We start from the raw sequence: 21,859 nt of genomic DNA, 5'->3' as shown, positions 1-21,859 counted from the left end.
TTTAGAATACATTGAAATGCTATATTAGATATTTATGAGAGCAGGCAAAGGCTTAACTGGCTGGATACAGAATTAAACAGCCTTGGTGTTTTCTGGTCAATATAACAGATAACAAGGGAGAGAAGGAATATAAAGGTGAGTGGACACACAGTGTATTTTACGAAGGAAAATGAAGACCTACATTAAGAGATGAACAGAACAGAATCAGTACAGTAAAATGATTGGAGGTGCTTAATGGTTTTTAAAAGAACTGCAAAACTCTGACCTTTAATAAGTTAATGAGCTTGAAATTCATGAAGTGGTGAACAGTGGAGACATTTAAATTGGGTATGTGTGAATATGCAGTTACAGATCAATATGGATTATAGGGTATGACTGTGGTAAGGAAGAGAAGTAAATCAATAAAAAATGATCCTCTGAATTTATACAATCAAGGAGAGCAGATTTCCAAGATGGATCTCAAAAACTTCAAGAAATATTTCCAAAGAGAATGCTAAAACTGGTGTCATATGTTAAAATGACTGTGGTTTGCAGAAGTAGAATGAAATCTATTCTGCTCATGGCAACAAAGGCAAGACTATCTATATACTGCTTTGCATGTAGGACATAAGTTGTGGAAGAATGAACAGTGACAACTAAAGGGCTAGAAGAAGAACTGTCCTCACGTTTGTCAGAAAAAAAAAAAAAAGAATAGAAAAGATATTGTGGGTGTTGGAAGGCTTGCTGATGACAAAACGAGATCCAGAGAGCACAGTAGAGGGTGTTGGTATCAGGAGACACGAAAAGCTGTGCAGGACACTGCAGGACTAAGGTTTCCTTAATCACGTGGGCCCTAGAAGACTTAGTGATTGCTTGGTTGTAATTCAACATGCATGTGTATGCCTGTACTAACTTCTGCTGTGTTTTGTTATTTATTATTTTCAGGAACACTAATAAATCCAGGACTAATGTTGGAAAGGTTATACTGATGGAAAGATATGTTCTCAATATAAGGCACCTAGGGAACCAGATTAGAAGAAGACATCGGTCATCTGTAATAGTCCCTGAAAACATGAAATAATTTTAATAGTAGCAGAAGGTACTCCTGATGAGTATGTCAACTATATTCTAGATATTTTTCATTATAATGTAGTTTGTAATCAAAATCTGAAATGAGTCCAAAATTTAAATGATAATAAACTTATTTGTGTTAAGTTTCAAAATGATTTATTCAAAAGGGAACATTGACCTTATAAAATGGTATATTGATTTCACGTGAAGGAAAATCTTGCAGTCTAGGCTTTAAAATAATTAACTCCAATAAATGAAGATTTTCTGTTTGTGAGAATTATTGTGTGATCAAGTGGACGTGTTCCAATAGTTAATACATTCCTGATCCAAATATGCGGCTGCTATTTTCAAAATCCATGTGAAAATAGAGCTTCATCATCCACTGAAGGAAAATATGTTGAGTTATACATTTCTGAGGATCTAGTGTTCTATTTCAAAGTCACAGTGCATACTTAATTAGCTTTAATGTTACATAAACTGAAAACCCTAACTCTACCTATAGCTGCCATGGTGAGACTTATCACAGCCCAATGAAGTGATGAAACTGACTTGATAAAGGAAAGAAAGGATATGTTAATTCATTGAATTGACACTTCAGGAGTGCAAATTATAATAACTGCTGCTCAATGAGTAGGAAACAGCAAAAAACAATAAGCTGAGAAACTAAAATGAAACATCATTATACAATGAAAGGCCTTAGAGTTTGAGTGGCGGAAAGGGAAGGTTTAAAACGGAAAAATCTCTGTATCATAACATTCCTGATTGTTAAAAGCATAGCATTTGTATTTCTCATAATCAAGTTTATATCATTTTTAAAATGATCACTCTCAAAAATTTTGTTTAAAATTTATTTTCAGACTTGAAAAAATATACAAGAATGATACCAGTTAATTGTATTAAAATTTATATCTGGGGTCAGTGCTGTGGCTAAGCAGGTAAAGTCACTGCCTACAGTGCCAGCATCCTATTATGGGTACCAGTTCAAGTCCTTGCTGCTCCACTTACAATCCAGCTCTCTGTTATGGCCTGGGAAAGCAGTAGAAGATGGCCCAATTCCTTGGGCCCCTGCACCTGCGTGAAAGACCCAGAAGAAGCTCTGGGTTCTTGGCTTCAGATCGGCTCAGCTCCGGAAGTTGTGGCCAGTTGGCAAGTGAACCAGCGGATGCAAGACCCGCCCCCACCGCCTCTCCTTCTCTCTCTGTGTAACTCTGACTTTCAAATAAATAAATAAATCTTTTAAAGAAAATTTATATCCTGGTTTATGTTTTTTAATTTCTTTCTAAATGTTCACAATGTGATTATTTTGATATATAGAAATTAGTGGAGTCATTACATTGACGAAATACTGATTAAATAAATGTATATGTGTTTGTATGTGTATGTGAGTGTGCAAAACAGTAGTATAATTTATGGTAGCCTTCACAGCTGGCATGTGGTATTAGGATACAAATACTTCCAGCTCTAGTGTGTAGTGAGGAAATAAGAACCCTGTATTTCATGTCAGAATGTCTTTCCTTTCCCTACCCTTGCACTTCCACCCAAGAGGTGACAAATGGACCTAGAATGCTGCACTGGAGTTGTGTCCTACAGTGCCTTAGAACTGGCCACCTGTGGGACACATAGTCCTGCAATTCCTCTCACTCTCTTTGAAGGAATAGCCAAAGACTATCCTTTGAGCTCTGTGAACTCTTCACAACACCCACACTGTTTGTTTCCATCTGATTTATTTTCCTTAGCATAATGCTCTCAAGGTTCATCATGTTGCACCAATGGCAGGACTTATTTCAAATTTTCATTATTGCAATTGCCAATGCAGGGAGACAACTTGAATATCTTACTTAGGTATTTCAATATATACCCAAGTGATTGATTTACAATATTTACAATATTCTTCTCAAAGAATAGTATCTCAGTTGAAAAATCTGTCTTTACCCTAACATAACCTTCTCCCACTCTAGTATTCTACACACTATCATCGTGAGTTACTATGTCTAGTTGATGATGTGAAACCCATGATCTTAATTTCAAGTATCTATTTTTGTCTCCTTAGTTTTCCTCCTCAAGTTCTTCTATATTTCAGCAATTCTTTAATTCTATAATTCATTGAGTATAAAAGACTTCAATACCTCTCATTTCCATCACATTCTTTCTTCTCTACATGAATTATTTTATAAGGTCGATTTCTTTTGTTTCTTCAACTTTTTTAAAATTTTTATTACCATCTGATACTTTCTCATTTAAATATGAGATTAATATACAAAGATTCAATGTACTTCATAGATGCAATTCTAAGAATATAATCTATTACTACCTTTTACATACATTCTTAAATCACTTATTCCTTTTCCTCCACTGTTTTAATCTGGTCAAGTCCTAGCCTTAGTTTAATTCAACACCCTGTTTCTTTAGGATAACTACACAGGATTTGAGCATAACATACATTACTCTATACTAAAGTTATTTTACATTAATGTTCACTAACTTCAGGATAATTTTATTGCTTTACATTAGTCATACTAAATTTCCCTCACATTCATCTGTATAGCTATTTTACACCTCCTCATAAAAATTCATTTCTTTTTTTAAATTAGAAATGGAGTGTATATTCTGATTTCAAAATGAGTCAATAATGACATATTCAAAGCAACCTAGATTGGTACAAATATATTACTCTTCATCCTAACACAATTGATTTAATCTCTGCAAATCTAGCTAAGCCAACATCCCTGTGCATGCATTATGCCTTATTCAGATTTATTACTATTTAAAAAATGACCTATTTTGGATGTACTTCAGTTACCAGTCCATTATTCTATCTTGTTGCTGCCTTTTACAGGAAAAGTACATGTCTTCCCATTCTAATCAATTTTCCCTTACCTTTCTGTCAAACTGCTTTTTTCATGGAAACCATTACCTCCAGTTGCCAATTGCAGAGATCAGTTGTCACTTTTTTTCCAAACTAGACCTAAACACATATTTTGAGACAGTCTAGCACTGCCTTAATATTCTCAAACTATGTTGCAGCTTCACTGTTGATACTCTGTGTTGTTGATACTCAACTCACTGGTCCTTGCCTTTTGGTTTCATATTCCAGCCACTAAGTTTTCTTAAACATAAAATTTTCCAAGGTCTCAGTTTAAAAACTACTCACCTCTTTTTGTAGGCTTATTCTGATATAATCTTATTTGGGTTCTTTGTTTTGAGAAGACATTATCTATGTCACTGGCTTCCAAGGAATATATGTAGTTCACATATCTCTAAAATTGAGACATACTTGAATGCCTACCTCAATATTTCCAGTTGGATGTGAGGGATCTTTAAAAAAGATTATGGAAGTTCTATACTATGATAAAAATATACATGCATTTTTAAGAAGTTTTGGAACAAAATAAGCTTGTCTTTTAATTCTATTTTCCATTAATTTATTTTATGGTTTTTTAATGTTAAATTTATAAAACAAATATTATGAGGTAATAATACAAAGAGTTCTTTTGGAATATTCTCAGACTTAGATGCCTATCTCAGTATCTCCACTAGGCTATATTACTATATCTCCCCTATTATGTCTAACATTGACTTGATGATTCTATTCTTCTTATTCCTTTCACATAGATTTCCTGATTTTACCTATTATTTTACAAACCACTTAGGTTTGCTCATAACCTTCCAATTGAATAAGCAACCTTAGATTTATACTTTCATTTTTTATCTCTTGCCTCATATTGAATCTTTTAATAAGACATTGAATCTTGCTTGGAACAGTCCACATATCCTTAACATAATCACCAGTAACTCCGTGACAGCATCAGTCACCATCATCTTTATGCTAAATAGTCATCATAGTATCTTCCAAGCTGATCTCTCTGCTTCTTCCCTTTGAATCATAAAACAGCAGACTATCCTTTAAAAAGGACTTTGGATAATTCTTTAAAATAATATCTGCAAACTAGAATGTACCTTTCTTAAGGAAAGAAATTTATCTTTTTATTATTATTTTTTCCTACTGCTGCAGAAGAGTTCCGATTACAGTGGGAAAGCTTCTGGGAAAGTTGTCTCAGAATGCGGAAGGGAACTGTCTCCAGATCCTTTGGAAACACAGAATAATCAGTCATCCCTTGTTGGTTTCTGTGATCCTTCCCATGCTCACTAGTCTTGTAACTCTACTCTCTTAAATGACTGTTTCAGTAAAAAATTCTTTTCTCTCAGAATCATAGCTGATTCACTTTGACGAATAGGAGAAAGTCTTCAAGTATTCTTTGTGGAATTTATTTCATTTTGTAGCTCTCAAAGCCCACTTGATTTTGAAATTTTTATTCCAACTACAACAAGACGAACTGAGGCATTCCTCCGAAGCTTCATGGACTACCCAAGGTCATGTTCGCCATCTGATCTCTCTGAGAGAGTAAGCATCCTCGTCCTTTTCCTGCCATACTCCTCTCTCATCTAACCAAAGGTTTATATCTGCACCATACATTCACCAGGGCTGCGCAAACCATCCTCATCACTCTGTTCTCTCTTCATTGGATTCCTAGGATTCAACACTGTTTTTCATCTCAGATTCAGAAAGGTAAAAAAGTAAATGCCTGAGTGAAAGAAGATAAAAGGAGGAAGCAAAGGTATAAAGAGATTGTTGATGCTATTTGAATGAGGCTCAACTTGACCAGTAATTCTCCAAGTTTGGTCTCCAGAACCACACCTTCAGTTTTACATGACAATCTGCTGGACTTGCATTTGTACAATCTCCACTCCAGACCTACTAAATTAGAAATGACAGGGACAAAGTACAAGCATTGAACCAGCTGCTCAACCAGCCCGATGGGTAGTTCTAAGTTAACTTAAGCTTCAGAATTAAAACTGAAAATACATAACTTGTAAATTAGAAAACAAGGATAATTTTAAGGTGAAAATTTCTAAGTCAAGTTGTTATTATTTTCATCATCCTTCATGAGAAAAAAAATAATGGATTTTAATGCTAATTTTCTGTCATTGTTTCAACTTCATAACTTATGAATTTATCCTGATTATATCCCCGTTATTTCATCTAAGTCAGAGTTAGCCATTGTTTTTGCTTTTGAATTTTAGTATAGATTTGAGGACAGAGGGTTTAGGACTGGAAATTCTGCATTTGGGCTCCAAATGTTTACTGCCCTCATTGATCTTGAAGGATCTGTTTCTTGACTTATCACTCTAATTATACCATGTGTTATTTCAGCCTAGTTAGAGCAGTTTTGTTTTCACAATCCTGTTGTTTCCATATTTTGCCTTCTATTTATCAATCAGTTTTAACCAAAATAGGAGACAATAGTTTTCATTTTGGTCCTGGATGGCCCAGTGAATTAAAAAAATCTTACTGTTTGTAGATGATATTAGACCACATATAGTGGCTGTTACACATTGCATCAATAAGTTTACTCAAAATTGTTACAACTAACATAGAAACTAGATAGATTTCATTCTTCCTAGGAAAATCTAACCTGAATTTCTGCAATTAAGTTTGCCATCCTAGATAAAACATTCTAGCAAGGCATTTCAGTTCAAACTTTATTATTTTTTTTTTTATTTGACAGGTAGAGTTATAAACAGTGAGAGAGAGAGACAGAAAGGTCTTCCTTCCATTGGTTCACTCCCCAAATGGTTGCCATGGCCGGCGTTGCGCCGATCCGAAGCCAGGAGCCAGGTGCTTCTTCCTGGTCTCCCATGCCAGTGCAGGGGCCCAAGTACCTGGCCCATCCTCCACTGCCCTTCTGGGCCATAGCAGAGAGCTGCACTGAAAGAGGAGCAACCGGGAACAGAACCCGGTGCCCATATGGGAGGATTAATCAAGTGAGCCACGGCACCGGCCCTCAAACTTCATTATTTTAAAATTAAACTCTTTAAGTAACAGCAAAGCAATGAACTGAGATAGGGCAAGAATGTTTATAGTTATTCAGCTTTTCCCTTCATGCTATATTTCTTCACAAAGCCTCTCTGACAACCAAAATAATGTTAAAAACAAGGATCTAAAAAAGTTTTTTATTTAAATAAAAATAAATATAATCAAAAATATAAATTTACATTTACTCATATTTGTATAATATTATCTACATTTTAATTGACTATTTTTAAATAGATTAGCAAAGCTGTTAGCACTTTTAGGCACAAGAAATGTAGATTACAAAGGTAATATTAAATGAATGAAAATTATTTTCACTAGTGATTAATCCAATGTATAAATTTGATCAGATTTATTAGATTTTCCAATATATTGTTATAGTGATTAGGTTTCTCTTCACTCTCTTAAACACTCACGTTTCAAAAGTGTATTATGTTTCCTGTCTGAATTTAGAGTCCTTTGAAATTGATGAACTTGCATATTGCAAGTTTCTTTGCAGTGTATGTTAAAGCTAGCCTGTATCTAAGTTTTTACTTTTTCTGGTTTTATGAAGACTCTCAAATTGTGAGGCTATTTACTGTGCTTAAATAATGCCCATCAGAACTTACGTTAACCAGCCAGAGAAAAGCCAAGCAAGTGTGAAGAGTACAAATTTTATTTCTTAATGGTGTGAGAAAATATCTGTAAGAGTATTTAAAACTGAGTAAAATTATATGCCCAAAATATCTGGGTCACTTCTTCCATTTACAAATGGGTAACTTTTGACAAATTTATACTTAAAGAAAGCAGTATTTCCTGACAGTCTGCATAAAGACCCTAATGGAAAATTATCAGCTGAGTCTGTGAATTATGGGAAAGAAATAAATGGGTATTCCATCCTTTCAAAATATTTTAATGTCATAAGGATAATAGAAATAATATTGTAAAGATTCATATTTCTCCTTTCCTTTTAGATGAATATTAATCTTTTATCTTAAAATTTCCATTGTGAGTGCAAGCAAAAATGTATAACTTTATGCCTGAATTGTGTTGAGAATTTGTTTTTGAGTAGTTAATTTATATTTACTTTTATAATTTAGATTTTATAATTTTAAGTTATATTTACAAATCTATCTATCTATATATATATGTATATATATATATAGAGAGAGAGAGTTGTTCCATCTGCTGTTTCACTTCTTACATGCTGGCAATATCTCATAGGCCAAAGTCAGGAGCTAGGATCTCCTCAGTCTCTGCCTGAGTGGCAGGCACCTATGTATTTGTGCCATTATCTGCTACATTACAGAGTGCATATTAATGGGGTAAAGGATCAGAGCAAAGGCAGGACTCTGTCCCAGGAACACTGAAATGGGATGCGTGCATCTCAAGCAGCGATGTACCCACTGAATCACAATTCCCACCTGCAGAATTTTAAATATTGATTTAAAATATCACAATAATTAATTAATATCACAATAATAACATGGGTAAAGGTTTCTATTTTACTTGAAATAAATTATTAATACCATTAAATGTTAAACTTCAAGCAGAACATGACTCTAAAATCCATATATTTTGTGTTAAAATATGCACTTAGGAAATTATACCTGCAATGCCAATCTTCCTCATGTGTTGAACATGTGATATTATTCTTCTCAGGAAATGACTCATCTGGCATTTCAATTATCTTGCAAAATTTGCCTGTCAACATCGGTGAACAGATGCACATAACATCCTGTGAAAAATTAAAGATTACTTTTACAAAGGTTTTTGGATATTTCAATAACAACGAATGAGTTCTTACCTGGAGAGTCGTGAAAATGATCAGGAACATGTAGACCTTCAGCCACTCCCACTGTGTTCCATAACAGTAGTAGCCATTACCTCCCTCCAACTGGATTTTGGTTCTCATTATCCCTTTGTCTTTCCCTCACACCTGTCAGCCTCTAGTATTCACTATCGTTAAGTCCATATTGGTTATTATTTTATACTTTCTTCGTGTGACAGGGGACATGAAGTATATATCTTACTGTGTCTGGCTTATTCTTAAACTAATTATCTCCAATTCTATATATTTTTCTGCAAATTTCAGGAATCTTTTCCTGGCTGAAGAGCCCTTTATGTATATACACCACATTTTCTTCATCTATAGATGGGCACTTAGATTGATTTCATATCTTGGCTATTGTAAAAAGTATTGCAATGAAAGTGAGAAGTGCATGTATAGAAAACTGGGAGAAAGGAGCTGGTAGGTTCCAAACATGAAGAGAGTTAAGGAAAGGAAAAGACTGATTGCCTGGCAAGATTGGTTTATACTATATGTATGTAAGATATGCTGTGCCACATAAAAATGCACACATATTACATATTCTAATTAATTTTTTAAAAAGTAGAGAATGTACTGGAAGTTCTTTATGCATCAATGTTGAAGATCCTGTTTTCCAAAATAACATAGAAGTATCTCCCATCTCAAATACCCTTCATACCATGTGTAATCAATAATCTTCTATTTGAGATTGGGGGACTATATCTCTTCCCCCTAGAATAGAAGCAAGCCCATGATTTCCAAAGCAAGCCTTATAAATCATCTATCAAATTATCTTGGAATACTTGCTATGAGGAAGGCCAGGTCACATGGAGAAGTCCTGTTTAAAATTCAGGTGGATCACCCCAGCTAATGGCCCTGCTGACAGCCAACATTGATCATCAAAAACATGAATAAAGAAATCTTCAAAATTAACTCCAACATCAGAAACTTTCTGAATACAGTTTTATGAAAGACTATGAAGAGCTTTCTAGCAAAGTTACCTTAACAAACAATATACAATAATAAAAAATAATTCTTGGGGCTGTCATTGTGGCATAGTGAGTTGGGCTGCCTCCTGCAAGGCCAGCATTGCATATAGGCACCAGTTTGAGATCTGACTGCTCCATTTCCAATCCACCTCCCTGCTACTACACCTGGGAAATCAACAGGAGTGGCCCAAGTGCTTGGTCCCTGCACACATAACTCCTGGCTCCTGGCTTTGGACTGGCACAGTTCTGGCTGTTGCAATTATTTGGGGAGTGAACCAGCAGATGGAAGACTTCCCTGTCTCTCTTTCTCTGTAACTCTATCTTTCAAAAAATAAAAATAAATCCTGAAAAGTAATAAATGTTTGAATCCACAGGTATTCAGGCAGCAACACATAGAATTTAGAAAGCTGGAGCAAGCACTAATTCCATACATGGGTGGGTAAAAATAAAAATTAAATTTAATGGACTTGTATCTTATTTTCAGCTTCAATCTAAATGCATTCTAGTAGTACACTTCTTCCCACTCTTGTCCTTATTGCCTTTGCTCTTTTTTCTTCATCAGCATAATCATTGTCTTCATCATAAACTTAATATTTATTACATAATTCAAATTTGAAAAGCTCAATTAATATACATGATTTGTTTCTTCCTGATATAATCCAATCAAACAATACTTACCTATGACAAACTATAGAGGAACTAGGTAAAGAGATTTCCTAAGGTTGTACATAGTAATTGTGGAAGTGACAAAATGCATGATCTTCTAAATCATTTATCTACAAAATTATATTTTCAAATTTAATAGTTATCAAGAGTAATAAGGGTAGGACAAAAAAATTAAACTGAACAGTGTGTGAGAATTGGCATTTTTTCAAAAGAAAATTTTAATAGATTAGATTTTCTATTTTCAGAGTTTGAATTTTGTATTTCAATTAGAACTTTAATTATCTGTAATTTTAGTGATAAAAATCACTCATTTCTATATTGAATTCAGACTTACATTTGATGAGTTGATGCAATTAGTGCCATTCCAAGTTGCTATTGATGAACACTCACTGGTATCAAATTCACAGTTTTGATTGAGAAATTCTTCTGGGTATTCAAAGATGCAAGAAGATGTGCTATTTTGATAAATTCCCTCTTTCCAACAGGACCAAGAATCATAAGGTTTGATTGAGTCCTCACAGAACGGACCTATAAAAGATTAGACATAAAAGAAACAAGAAAAGGATGGATGAATGGATGGATGGAAGGAAGGAAGGAAGGAAGGGAGGAAGGAAGGAAGCTTATTTCTTTTTTATCACAACATTGAGAAATATTCTTTGATCTGCAATTCTCTCTTCATTATGCAATCAAAATAAATATTTATGTATTACTATGTTAAAGTTAGTTATTTTAATATAATAGTGTCAATGACGTGGCCATCAAACATTTTTTATGGCTTATGTTTTTATTTTTATAATTTTACACACAAAGCAAAATTCACATTATTTAGTGACATATAAACTAAGTATTGTTTTTTGGCTTTCATTTTCTCACTAAGTAACATACTGTTTTGGCTATAAAGTGCTTGATGTTCCCTTTCAGACAACAATCAATGAGTTCTATGTGTTAATAACAATATAAAGAATAATATAATTTATAAAAAAAGTTAGTTATTTCCTTCTTAGCTTGAGGTAATCCTGTTTGTCTATTTTTTGTTGTTTTTTTTTAAGTTTCAGCACTTAAGAAGAATTGTGTATTGATTACAGTATTCAACCAAAAATATTAAGTAGAACAAACAAAAAAAATACTAAGAGGGATAACATATTAAGTTGTTCATCAACAGGACAAGGGCTGATCAAGTCACCGTTTCTCATAGTGTTCATTTCACTTTAACAGGTTTCCTTTTTTGTGCTCAGTTAGTTGTCACCTATCAGGGAGAACATGTGGTATTTGTCCCTTTGGGATTGGCTTATTTCACTTTGTCTATTTTTGTCTTTAATGCCTGTGCATTGGGATTTTATCCAACAAGTCTTTGCCTATACCAATATCTTGAAGTGTTTCCCTAATGTTTTCCTCTAGTAATTTCATGCTTTCAGGTGTTAGATTTAGATGCATGATCCATTGTGAATTGATTTTTGCATGGGATATAAGATAGGGGTCTTATTTCATACTTCCACATGCAAAGATCCAATTTTCCCAACAAAACTTGTTGAAGAAAGGGTCCTTTCTTTAGGGAGTGATTTCAGCTTTTGGTTCTCTCCAGCACATATGAATTCTCCGAAGCCTATTCAGACCAAGAGATAACAAATTGTATATTTTATGACACTAAAGGAGAGGAACTTTAAGCTTGCAAACATGAAGAAATGGTAAGGAGATGGAAATGCTAATTACCATGATTGGATGTGTACTCATAGCGTGTGTCTTGAATATCAACACTAGTTATCTTTTATTGCCACCAGCATGTGCCTAATGACAGAGTGTTAAATATCATCTGAAAAATGCTTGTTTTTTAAAAAATAATGTTTATTTGAAAGGCAGAGCTACAGAGAGGAGAGACAGAGAGTGAGAGAGGTCTTCCATCCACTGCTCCTCTCCCTAAATGGCTGTAATGGCTGGAGCTGGGCCAATCCAAAGACAGGAGCCAGGAGATTCCTCCAGGTCTCTCATGCATGTGCAGGGGCCTAAGGACTTAGGACATCTTCCATGCTTCCCCAGGCCATAGCAGAGAGCTGGATCAGAATTGGAACAGCCGAGACTTGAACTGGTGCCCATATGGGATGTTGGCACTGTAGGCAGTGGCTTTACCTGTTATGCCATAGCACCAACCTCAATAAATGCTTTTCAACTGTGTTATGAAGCACCTTTTGATGTAGGTCCTTAAAAAACTACAATTGGGCTCCCAGACTTGGACATTGGTATTACTACATTATTAATTATATTCACATAATGTTAGTTAGTATGAGAATGGAGGAAACAAGTGACTAACCTAGGGGACAAGGGGCAAGGAGACACCTAACCTCACATCCCGCCAAGCATCAATCAGGCACTTGTACAACTCTGCTGTTGAAGATTTAGCAACAAATGAACATTCTAGAAAATGAATCTCAAACCTAAAAGAACTAAAAATATATGGTATATATTCTCCAAATCTAACAATTAAAATAGCCATCAATGGCAGAACATTTTGAGGAATCTAAATATTTGGAAATTGAACAACATATTTCTAAAATAGCTGGACAGGCAACGAATAAAAAGTAAATGGAATATACAATAAAACAACAGTAAGTCCTTATCTATCATACTCACACCATCTCAAGATATTTGAAATGTAGCTAAAACAGTATGGATGGAAATTTATGGATCTGAACTTTCTATATATATTAGAAAGAATGATCAAAATCATATTTTAGGTTTACCCTACATAATATGAAAAAGAAGGGAAAACTAAATATAAAACAAAGGGAATGGTAAAATTTATGCAAATATTATAATTTCTTGGAGAGAGATCAGTGAATTGAAAAAAGTTGCTTTTTAATAAAAATAAAAAAAGATGTTGAGTTGGAATGACTCAGAAAAAAATGGAAGACACAAATCAGCAAAACCGTCTTTGAAATCAAGGACATCCTTGTATATTTCTATAATGTGACAGTGTCAGGTTTCTCTACAAGAATGAAACATCAGCTTAATCTGAATACTTGATTTTATCAGAAATTCAAGTAATGTAATATATTACATTAATATAATAAAGGACTAGTACTATATAATCTTCTCAGTTGTTGCAGAAAACTATTTCACAAAACACACTTCTTGTTCATTATGAAAACTGTCAACAAATATACAAATGACTGATCCACATACAAGAAAAAGCTCAAAACTATTAGTCATTACTGGAATAAAAACTGAAATAACAATTAGATGATTTCAGACACAATAAGTGGCTATTATTAAGAAGAAATTCAATATCAGATGTTGGTAAAAAATGTGGAGAAACAAGAAATCTCAAACATTGCTGATGAGGATATATAATGGCATAATTGATTTGGAAAATAGTTCAGCAGTTTCTTACAATTCAAAAATTGGGCTGATGTTGTACACAGCAGGTTAAGCCACAGCTTGCAATGCTTCATCCCATATCAGAGCATTCCATTTCCAATCCAGTTTCCTACTGATGTACCTGGGAGGGTAGCAGAAGACGTGCCAAGTCCCTGGGCCCCTGCACCCATGTGGGAGACTAGGATGAAGTTCTTGTCTCCTGGTTTCATCCTGGCCCAGATCTGGCTGCTGTGACCATTTGCAGATTCAAGCAGTGAATGGGAGATACTCACTGGGATTTGTTGTTGTTGTCCTTTATTTGATATTCATTTTTTTCTTTACTTACTTTTAAAAAACACTAAAAATGTAGTTAAAATAAGAAAAAAATAAGTATAGATATTATAGTGTATAGTGTGATATCTAAATAATGTTATATAATGTTATCTGATCATATCAGGGTACTTAAAATTTCTCTCTCCTTGTCATTGCTTTATGATTGAATCCTTAGAGTTTCTTTTTTCTATAAGTTCAGAAATACATAATTTGATGTGAACTATGTTCACCAACTGCACTATGTATCAATAGAAACTTATTCTTTATAACTCTGAATGAATAAATAACATCCCTCTAACCTGTGCTTTTTAAAACAGTATCTAGGAACCAGCAGGGTGACATAGCGGGTAAAATTACCACCTGCAGTATTGGCATCCCATATGGGCACCGGTTTGAATGTCAACTGCTCCACTTCCAATCCAGCTCTCTGCTATGGCCTGGGAAAGCAGTAAGGATGGCCCAAGGCCTTGGGCCTCTGCACCAGCATGGGAGACCTGGAAGAAGCTCCAGTGAATGGAAGACCACTGTCTCTCTCTCTCCCTCCCGCTCTCTCTCTCCCTTTCAAATAAAATAGATGATTTTTTTTTAAAAAAAAGAGGTACTAGTAATATAGTAATGGACCACTACACTCTTAAACTGAAGTTCTCTAGTGGTCAGTGATATTGAACATTTCTATAGGTGTGGGAACTGAGGCACAAAGAGGACAATTCAAGAAATATACCATCCTTTCCATCATTCATCACAAACTTTGAGGAGTATCTACAATAAGTATAAAATGCAGGGCTGGCGCTGTGTTATAGTCAGTAAAGCCACCGCCTAGCAGTGCCAGCATCCCATATGGGTGCTAGTTTGAGTCCTGCCTTCTCCATTTCTAACCCAGCTATCTGCTACCCTCTGGGAAAGCAGTAGAAGATGGCTCAAGTCCTTGGCCCTCTGCACCAGCATGGAAGACCTGGAAGAAGCTCCTGGTTATTGGCTTTAGATGGGTGCAGCTCTGGCCATTGCGGCCAACTGGGGAGTGAATATGGGCCCTAAAATAAACATATTCCCTTCCCCAACTTTAAGATGTAGGAAGTCTACATAAAGCAGATTCCAAGAGCACCAGGTTACAGTACAGAAAGTGTGTGGTGGATTTTTAATCAACGTTTAGGGATATATTGAAAATAAGGACATGGATCGCTTATCCTAGTGGGCAATTTTGGGTTATGTAATGTATAGTTAAATAGTATATATCAGCCAAAGAGTTAAATTATTAAATGCAAGCGCTCCTATTAATGAAGCCACATTTTCATTTATTTAAAGAACTAAATTTCATCAGTCACAACAAATTGATGTAAAAAGAAACATATGAAAAGATCAGTCATTAATACTAAATGTACCACCTACAGGTCACAATTAGTACAGCCTCCAGTTAGGTAGGTCATGTTCGTGGTTCACCAAGACATAACAATTTGAAGAAGGACTTTTTGAATCGCTGGCTGAAATCTTCTCAAAACTGAATACCAAACAAATTTAGCCAGTTCTCAGTGAGATTAGAAAACAGAGAAAGGGCTTCATTGTGGTGTAGCAGGTAATGCAGCCACCTGCAACACCAACAGCCCACATGGACACCAGTTCATCTCTTGGCTGCTCCACTCCCTATTCAGCTCCCTCATAATGGCCTGGGAATAGCATCGGAAGATGGCTCAAGTGTTCAGGCCCCTGCCACCCACCAGGGAGATAGCACTATCTGTGGTCACCACTTAGGGAGTGACCAGCAAATGGCAGATGTCTCTCTGTCTCTCTCCCTTTCTCTCTGTAACTCTACCTTTCAAATAAATAAATCTTTTTAAAAAAGAAACAGAAATGAAGTCACACATATTAAAAGGGTTAGTATTTCAAAAGCAGTGTTAAAAATAAGGCAGTCATCCTTCTCTGGAACATATTGCTGGAAGCAGAATAAGGTAGAAGTTCATAATAATTCAAATATTGAAAAATTCAAATGAAAGGTTTCTCTTTTTCCTTTTGAGCTGCTTATACATGCATATGTATATATATTTGTATATGAATATGTATATTGTTACATATACAAGGATACTTTAACAATTTCAGGGAAAAATAGTTATAAAATTATGTTTTGGGTACAAAATATTTTGAAATCTATGCACAGATTTTTCATAATACATATTTTCTATGAACCTTTCAAAGACCCTATTTTATAAATAACTCAATAGGAAAAACATGTACAAAGAATTTAAATAGGCCCTTCAGCACAGAAATTCAAATGCCAAGTAAATATGCAACATATTCAATATTATCAGCAACTACAAAAAAATAGACCAAAATAAAATGCTGCTATACTTTGTCAGAGTCGCTGAAATTTACATATGACACGAAGAGGGATGTGTTCACAAAGAAAAATTCCATTGCCTCCTAGTAAGAAGGTAAGCTGAAGTGATTTCACTGAATCTTATGTATATATATCTGTATTATGTATGTATAGCTATACATATAGGCATATATATGAATATATCCTTTCAGAGAAGCAGAAGTCAAGTTCAAGAAAGCTTATTTTAACATTATTATTAGTATCTCCAAACTTAAAGTTATCTAATTGATATCCATAATCATTAGAATAGATATATAATTTTGATAGATTCATAAAGTTAAAATACAGTCATGGAACTAATTGCTAAATCTAAGCAAATGTGGATGGCTTTGACAAATATCATATGAAAAAAAATTCCTCAATAGAATAGAGAACACATAAATGATTCTATTAGCATAAACATCAAATGTGAAAAAACTAAATTAAAATGTAAAAATTCAGGGTGGTCTTTATTTTGTAAAGTATAATTAGAGGAAAAGGGAGCAAGGGCAGCTCCTGGGAGGAAAGTTTTCCTATTAGGATGCTAGCAACATTTTATTTCTTGGTTTATGTCATAATTATATAATTCTTGTTTTATGGAAATTTTGTATTTAAGAAGTTAAAATAATGTAAAGATCCATGTTATTAAACAATGCACAAAATACAAGGAAAATAATTGGATAAAATAACATATGTGATAGGCATTTGCTTGTGTCAGAGGAATTCAAATGTTAGCCATCATTAAAACGACCGGGAGAGTTTCTTGAAACAGTTTACTGGTCCCTGCTTCCAAAACTTCTGATTTAGTTTACTGACACTGGGTACCAAATTTGAGAACTTCCATTGCCAACTTTTCAGGTGATTTTGAGGCTGTTTATGTGGGACCACACATTATAAACTTTGACTCTTGACACTTATCAAATATACTTCCCTCCATCCTCACAGTACCCTGTCCAACTCACTCCTACATTCACCACAGGACCAACTCTTGCAAGGCCACATAATAGAAAGTCCCCCCCCCCCCACACACACACACAATTACTACGTTTAGAAGCCATTCTTCCCTAATATTTCCTGAGAAACCTATCTAAGATACTTTAACTCTCTAAGCTTCTAATTCCCCCACAGGGAGTGGCGTTCTTCAGAGTTTATTTTATTTTATTTTATTTTTTTTGACAGGCAGAGTGGACAGTGAGAGAGAAACAGAGAGAAAGGTCACCCTCCAATGGCCGCCATGGCCGGCGCACTGCAGCCGGCGCACCGAGCTGATCAGATGGCAGGAGGCAGGTGCTTCTCCTGGTCTCCCATGGGGTGCAGGGCCCAAGTACTCGGGCCATCCTCCACTGCACTCCCAGGCCACAGCAGAGAGCTGGCCTGGAAGAGGAGCAACCAGGACAGAAACCGGCGCCCCTACCAGGACTAGAACCCGGTGTGCCGGTGCCACAAAAGGAGGATTAGCCTACTGAGCTGCGGCGCCGGCCCAGAGTTTATTTTATGTGCTAGAGAGCTTTTTTTTAAATCATACCTGTTGAATAAATTTTAAAATTCCTATGAAGTTCTCACCTTGCTGCAGTTTTAAATTTCTCCGTTCTATGCTTGCCTTTCATTTGCACAATTTCAAAGTCAAATTTTAACCCCAGCCTTCTTGGCACTCCCTTCTTTTGCAATCCCTAATGTGTAATGGATTTAAGATGAAATTTGTGTCCTGGCAGCCTCTTGCTTCATTAACTCAGCCAAAGACTGAAAAGGTTTTTCTATGCACGAAATTTTTACTTGCTTCTTTCTTGGTGGGGTGCACCATCCAGCTCAATAAGTTGCCAGAAGATTAACAATCCATTACCTTCCTTTCATTAAGTTCCTTAGCAATTTTGCTCCTATTTTTTCTCCCTTTTACCCATCTAACCTTGCACTTCAGACTTTTCTGATGGCCTGTGTTATCTAATTTATCTCATTATTTTCCTTGTTTTAGGATGACTCGCCAAAAGAAAAAATACCTTTATAGAAAATAAATATCTTTCATATGTCCTTCACTTTACGACTTTGGAACTAATGTTTCCCTTACCACCTCCTTTCTTTATTTCTTGGGAAACTAAAATCTGATTTAATATACAACATCAAATATATGCAGTCACCCTCCTGTGCCTAAATATTATAATTTTTCAAGTTTAATGAAAGACATCTGTTTTATATTTCATCAAATCCATCTTACTTTATCAACCAGCACACAACTCCATTTTATTATTAAAAAAATGGTCTAGTGACACATACTTAGAGCTTATAAATGCTTTGGAATTTTGCTGAGATCAAAGAATATTCAAATATTTTATGATATAGATGATGTGCCATATATTAATTTAGGCTTCTATAGGTTAATGGATCTCTCACTCTTGTCTGAAGATGATGAATAGTTTGTATTCAAAAGCCCTCCCACCCAAAAGTTGTTTTTAATAAGAAACAACGAAACATTCTTTGGCATACCAATTTCAAGTGCATGTAAACTATTATACTACATTTTCTGCTCAAGTGAAATTCATGGCAGGAAGGGAAACAATAAATAAAGTTAGAGGTTATTTTTCTTGTTTGGTGTCTCTGTGTCTCTGTGCTACATTAGACATTTATAACCAATGAAAATTAAAGCTAATGTAATTAAATGTGTAATTCAGGACCAGAGCTCTCCTTTGACCAACTGTCTGGGACAACTGAAAAGCCTCTAGCTGTGTAAATGAAGATTTGCTTTTGAAAGTAATATTGAATATCATAATTAACCACCCTTTCAACAAGGTAGGAAAATATTTTGTATATGAATAATGAATATATATTTGAAAAACCTTGAAGTACAAACTAATCTGCCTCTAGATATATTCTCCACGGTCAGTGAGGATAATTTATATAGTCCATTCTAAACAGATTAATACACGTGCAAAAAGCAAGTAAAGTTTTGAACTATGGTACCCAGTTCAAGACCATGGCCTCCATAAATGTTTAATTTCTCTATTTGAAGGAAAGCACTTTAACATAGCGGTGGAGACAAGTCACAACTAGGATGTAACCCCAGGCAGATAATCAGGGACACAAAGGCCCAGACACTCAAGCCTGAAGTGCAGAGTAATAGGACTGGAAAAAAGAAGCCCATTACTCAAACACAAGACAGAGAAACTGAAAACAAAACAGGATGCAGCCAAAGCTGGACTTATCCTGCTCTAGATATCGATTCCCTGGCAATAAGAAGGTCATTGGTGGCTAAATGATAGGGGTAGATTACCATGCACAAACTTCCTCATAGCTCATAGAATATAAACTCTCTTTTTTTTTTTTTTTTTTTTTTTTTTTTTTTTGGACCGGCAGAGTTAGACAGTGAGAGAGAGAGAGAGAGACAGACAGAGAGAAAGGTCTTCCTTTTCCGTTGGTTCACCCCCCAAATGCCCGCCGCAGCCAGTACGCTGCACCGGGCAGATCTGAAGCCAGGAGCCAGGCGCTTCCTCCTGGTCTCCCATGTGGGTGCAGGGCCCAAGGCCTTGGGCCATCTTCCACTGTCTTCCTGGGCCACAGCAGAGAGCTGGACTGAAAGAGGAGCAACCAGGACAGAATCCGGCGCCCCAACCGGGACTAGGACCCGGGATGCCAGAGCCACAGGCGGAGGATTAGCCAAGTGAGCCGCGACACCAGCAGAACATAAACTCTTATACAACTTCTGCTTAATGGTTTCCATGCCCAGGGATCCCTCGCACTGTGGGATTTTCCTTTTTTTCAGTACCCTGTGCGTCTCTGCCCATCTGTGTACAGGCTCCTTGGACACCAGTTGCCTGACACCCCAGAGGTATGGTGTCATATACTTGGCCACACTCTGTTGCTGGCTGCCAGTCAGCATTTGTCCGGGGGGCCTCTTATTTTTGTATCCATTTCCAGCAGCTTGTCTTTAAAGGCCTCCAGAATTCCTTCCTGACCCTGAGAGGTGTCTCAAGAAAGCTCCCAGTTTGAAATCCTTATTTGCACTTGAACTGAAGAGGATTCCCAAGGGAGCAATAAAGGTCCCCCCCCCCCCGATTTCCTGGAGGAGAGAGGCTGAAAGGTTTCAAAATCCAAAGCCTAGCTCTGCCAGCCTTCTGTAAAATATCTAGGCTTAACCTTATCTAAAGGAACTCAAGCACTGGGAGAAGATAGAATCAGACACATAGCCACTTTGCTACTTAAAAAAAACATTTAAACAGCTTAGAGGCTTCCTAGGAGTTACTGAATTTGCTGACTTCAGATCTCTAGGTATGAAGACGTACCCTGCCCTCTGCCCCAACTGACACCCACATGGCAGGCACCCGTGGAGCCTGGAGGCCCAATGTTACCTTTATCCAGCTCAGACTGGCCTTTCTCAAGGCCCCAGCTTGAAGCCTCCTAGTGGGCAGTCTTCAACCTACAGAGATGGCTTTAGGGGTGTTGCCCCAGGTTCAGAGATTAGCTCAACAGTCTGTAGAGCATCTCAGTGAAGAACTTGACATGGTGACAAACTAAAGGGTGGCCAGCCCGCATCTGAGTGGTGGCAGCCATTGCCTTTTTTGATCTTTGAAGCCAACAAACTGACATGGGAACAAGATTCAAACGTATACCCTGCCCATACTGTGACACGATTACTAGGTTCTAAAAAACACCTCTGGTTAACAGACCAATGCCTTTTAAAATATCAGGCATTACTGCTGAAAGGCCCTGCTCTCCAGATCAAGATTGGACCAGTGCTGACAGAGGCGATCTCAGGGACACTCCTTTAGAGGACCTGGACTGGGACTCTTCACAGAAACCCACCAGGCTGGCTATCCATAGCCACTCTAAAAGAGACCACTGAAGCTCTAATTTTCCCTGGAACAAGTCCTCCCTTAGCAGAGCTGACAGCTCTCACAAAAGCCCTTGCTCTGAGCAAGGATAAAATGTAAATATTTACAACAGTTTTCAGTATGCCCATCTAGTTCTCCATGCCCATGCAGCGATTTGGAAGGTGAGGCATTTCCTTGCCACAGATGGTTCCCCATTAAATATCATCAAAAAATAGATCCATTTCTATCCTCAGTATTCCTTCTTGAGAAAGTTACAGTTTTACACTGTAGGGGAGATCAAAAGGGGGCCAATAAAATAGCTGAGGAAAATTGATTAGCAGACATAGCAGGAGATTCCACTTCATGAGAACTTGGAAGCTCCTGTAAGTTGGGCGGGACCCCTAGTGGAATTCAAATCCCAGTACTCATCTAAACAAAGCCTATGGACACTTTCCCAGGCCCTTGTCTCCAACCCTCCAGATGGCTTCAATCCAAGAAAGGAAAAATTCATCTCCCGCCTCAACCCAATGAAGCATCCTTAACTTCCTCCATCAGATTTTCCACCTGGGAACAGACAAACTGTATAGATGACCCAATATTTTTTTTTTCTGTAAGGAACCTCCAAAAGACAATCCGACTGTGGGAGCTTGTAAACTTTGCCTT

General features: G+C 36.3%; 1 protein-coding gene across 1 annotated transcript in view; it reads right to left on the bottom strand.

Annotated features, from left to right (window-relative positions):
• Positions 1 to 21,859, bottom strand: part of EYS (EGF-like photoreceptor maintenance factor) — a 1,804,868-nt gene that overhangs the window by 1,722,676 nt on the left and 60,333 nt on the right. Inside the window, 2 exon segments of the mRNA XM_089333540.1 lie at positions 8,512 to 8,639; positions 10,701 to 10,894. Coding sequence (XP_089189666.1) covers positions 8,512 to 8,639; positions 10,701 to 10,894 — 322 coding nt within the window.

This window comes from Oryctolagus cuniculus, chromosome 5 (genome assembly GCF_051225735.1).
Source record: "Oryctolagus cuniculus isolate XC-2025 breed Fujian yellow rabbit chromosome 5, ASM5122573v1, whole genome shotgun sequence".
NCBI lineage: Eukaryota > Metazoa > Chordata > Mammalia > Lagomorpha > Leporidae > Oryctolagus > Oryctolagus cuniculus.
Note: the sequence above shows the minus strand (reverse complement) of the source record. Positions and strands in the feature narration are given on the sequence as shown.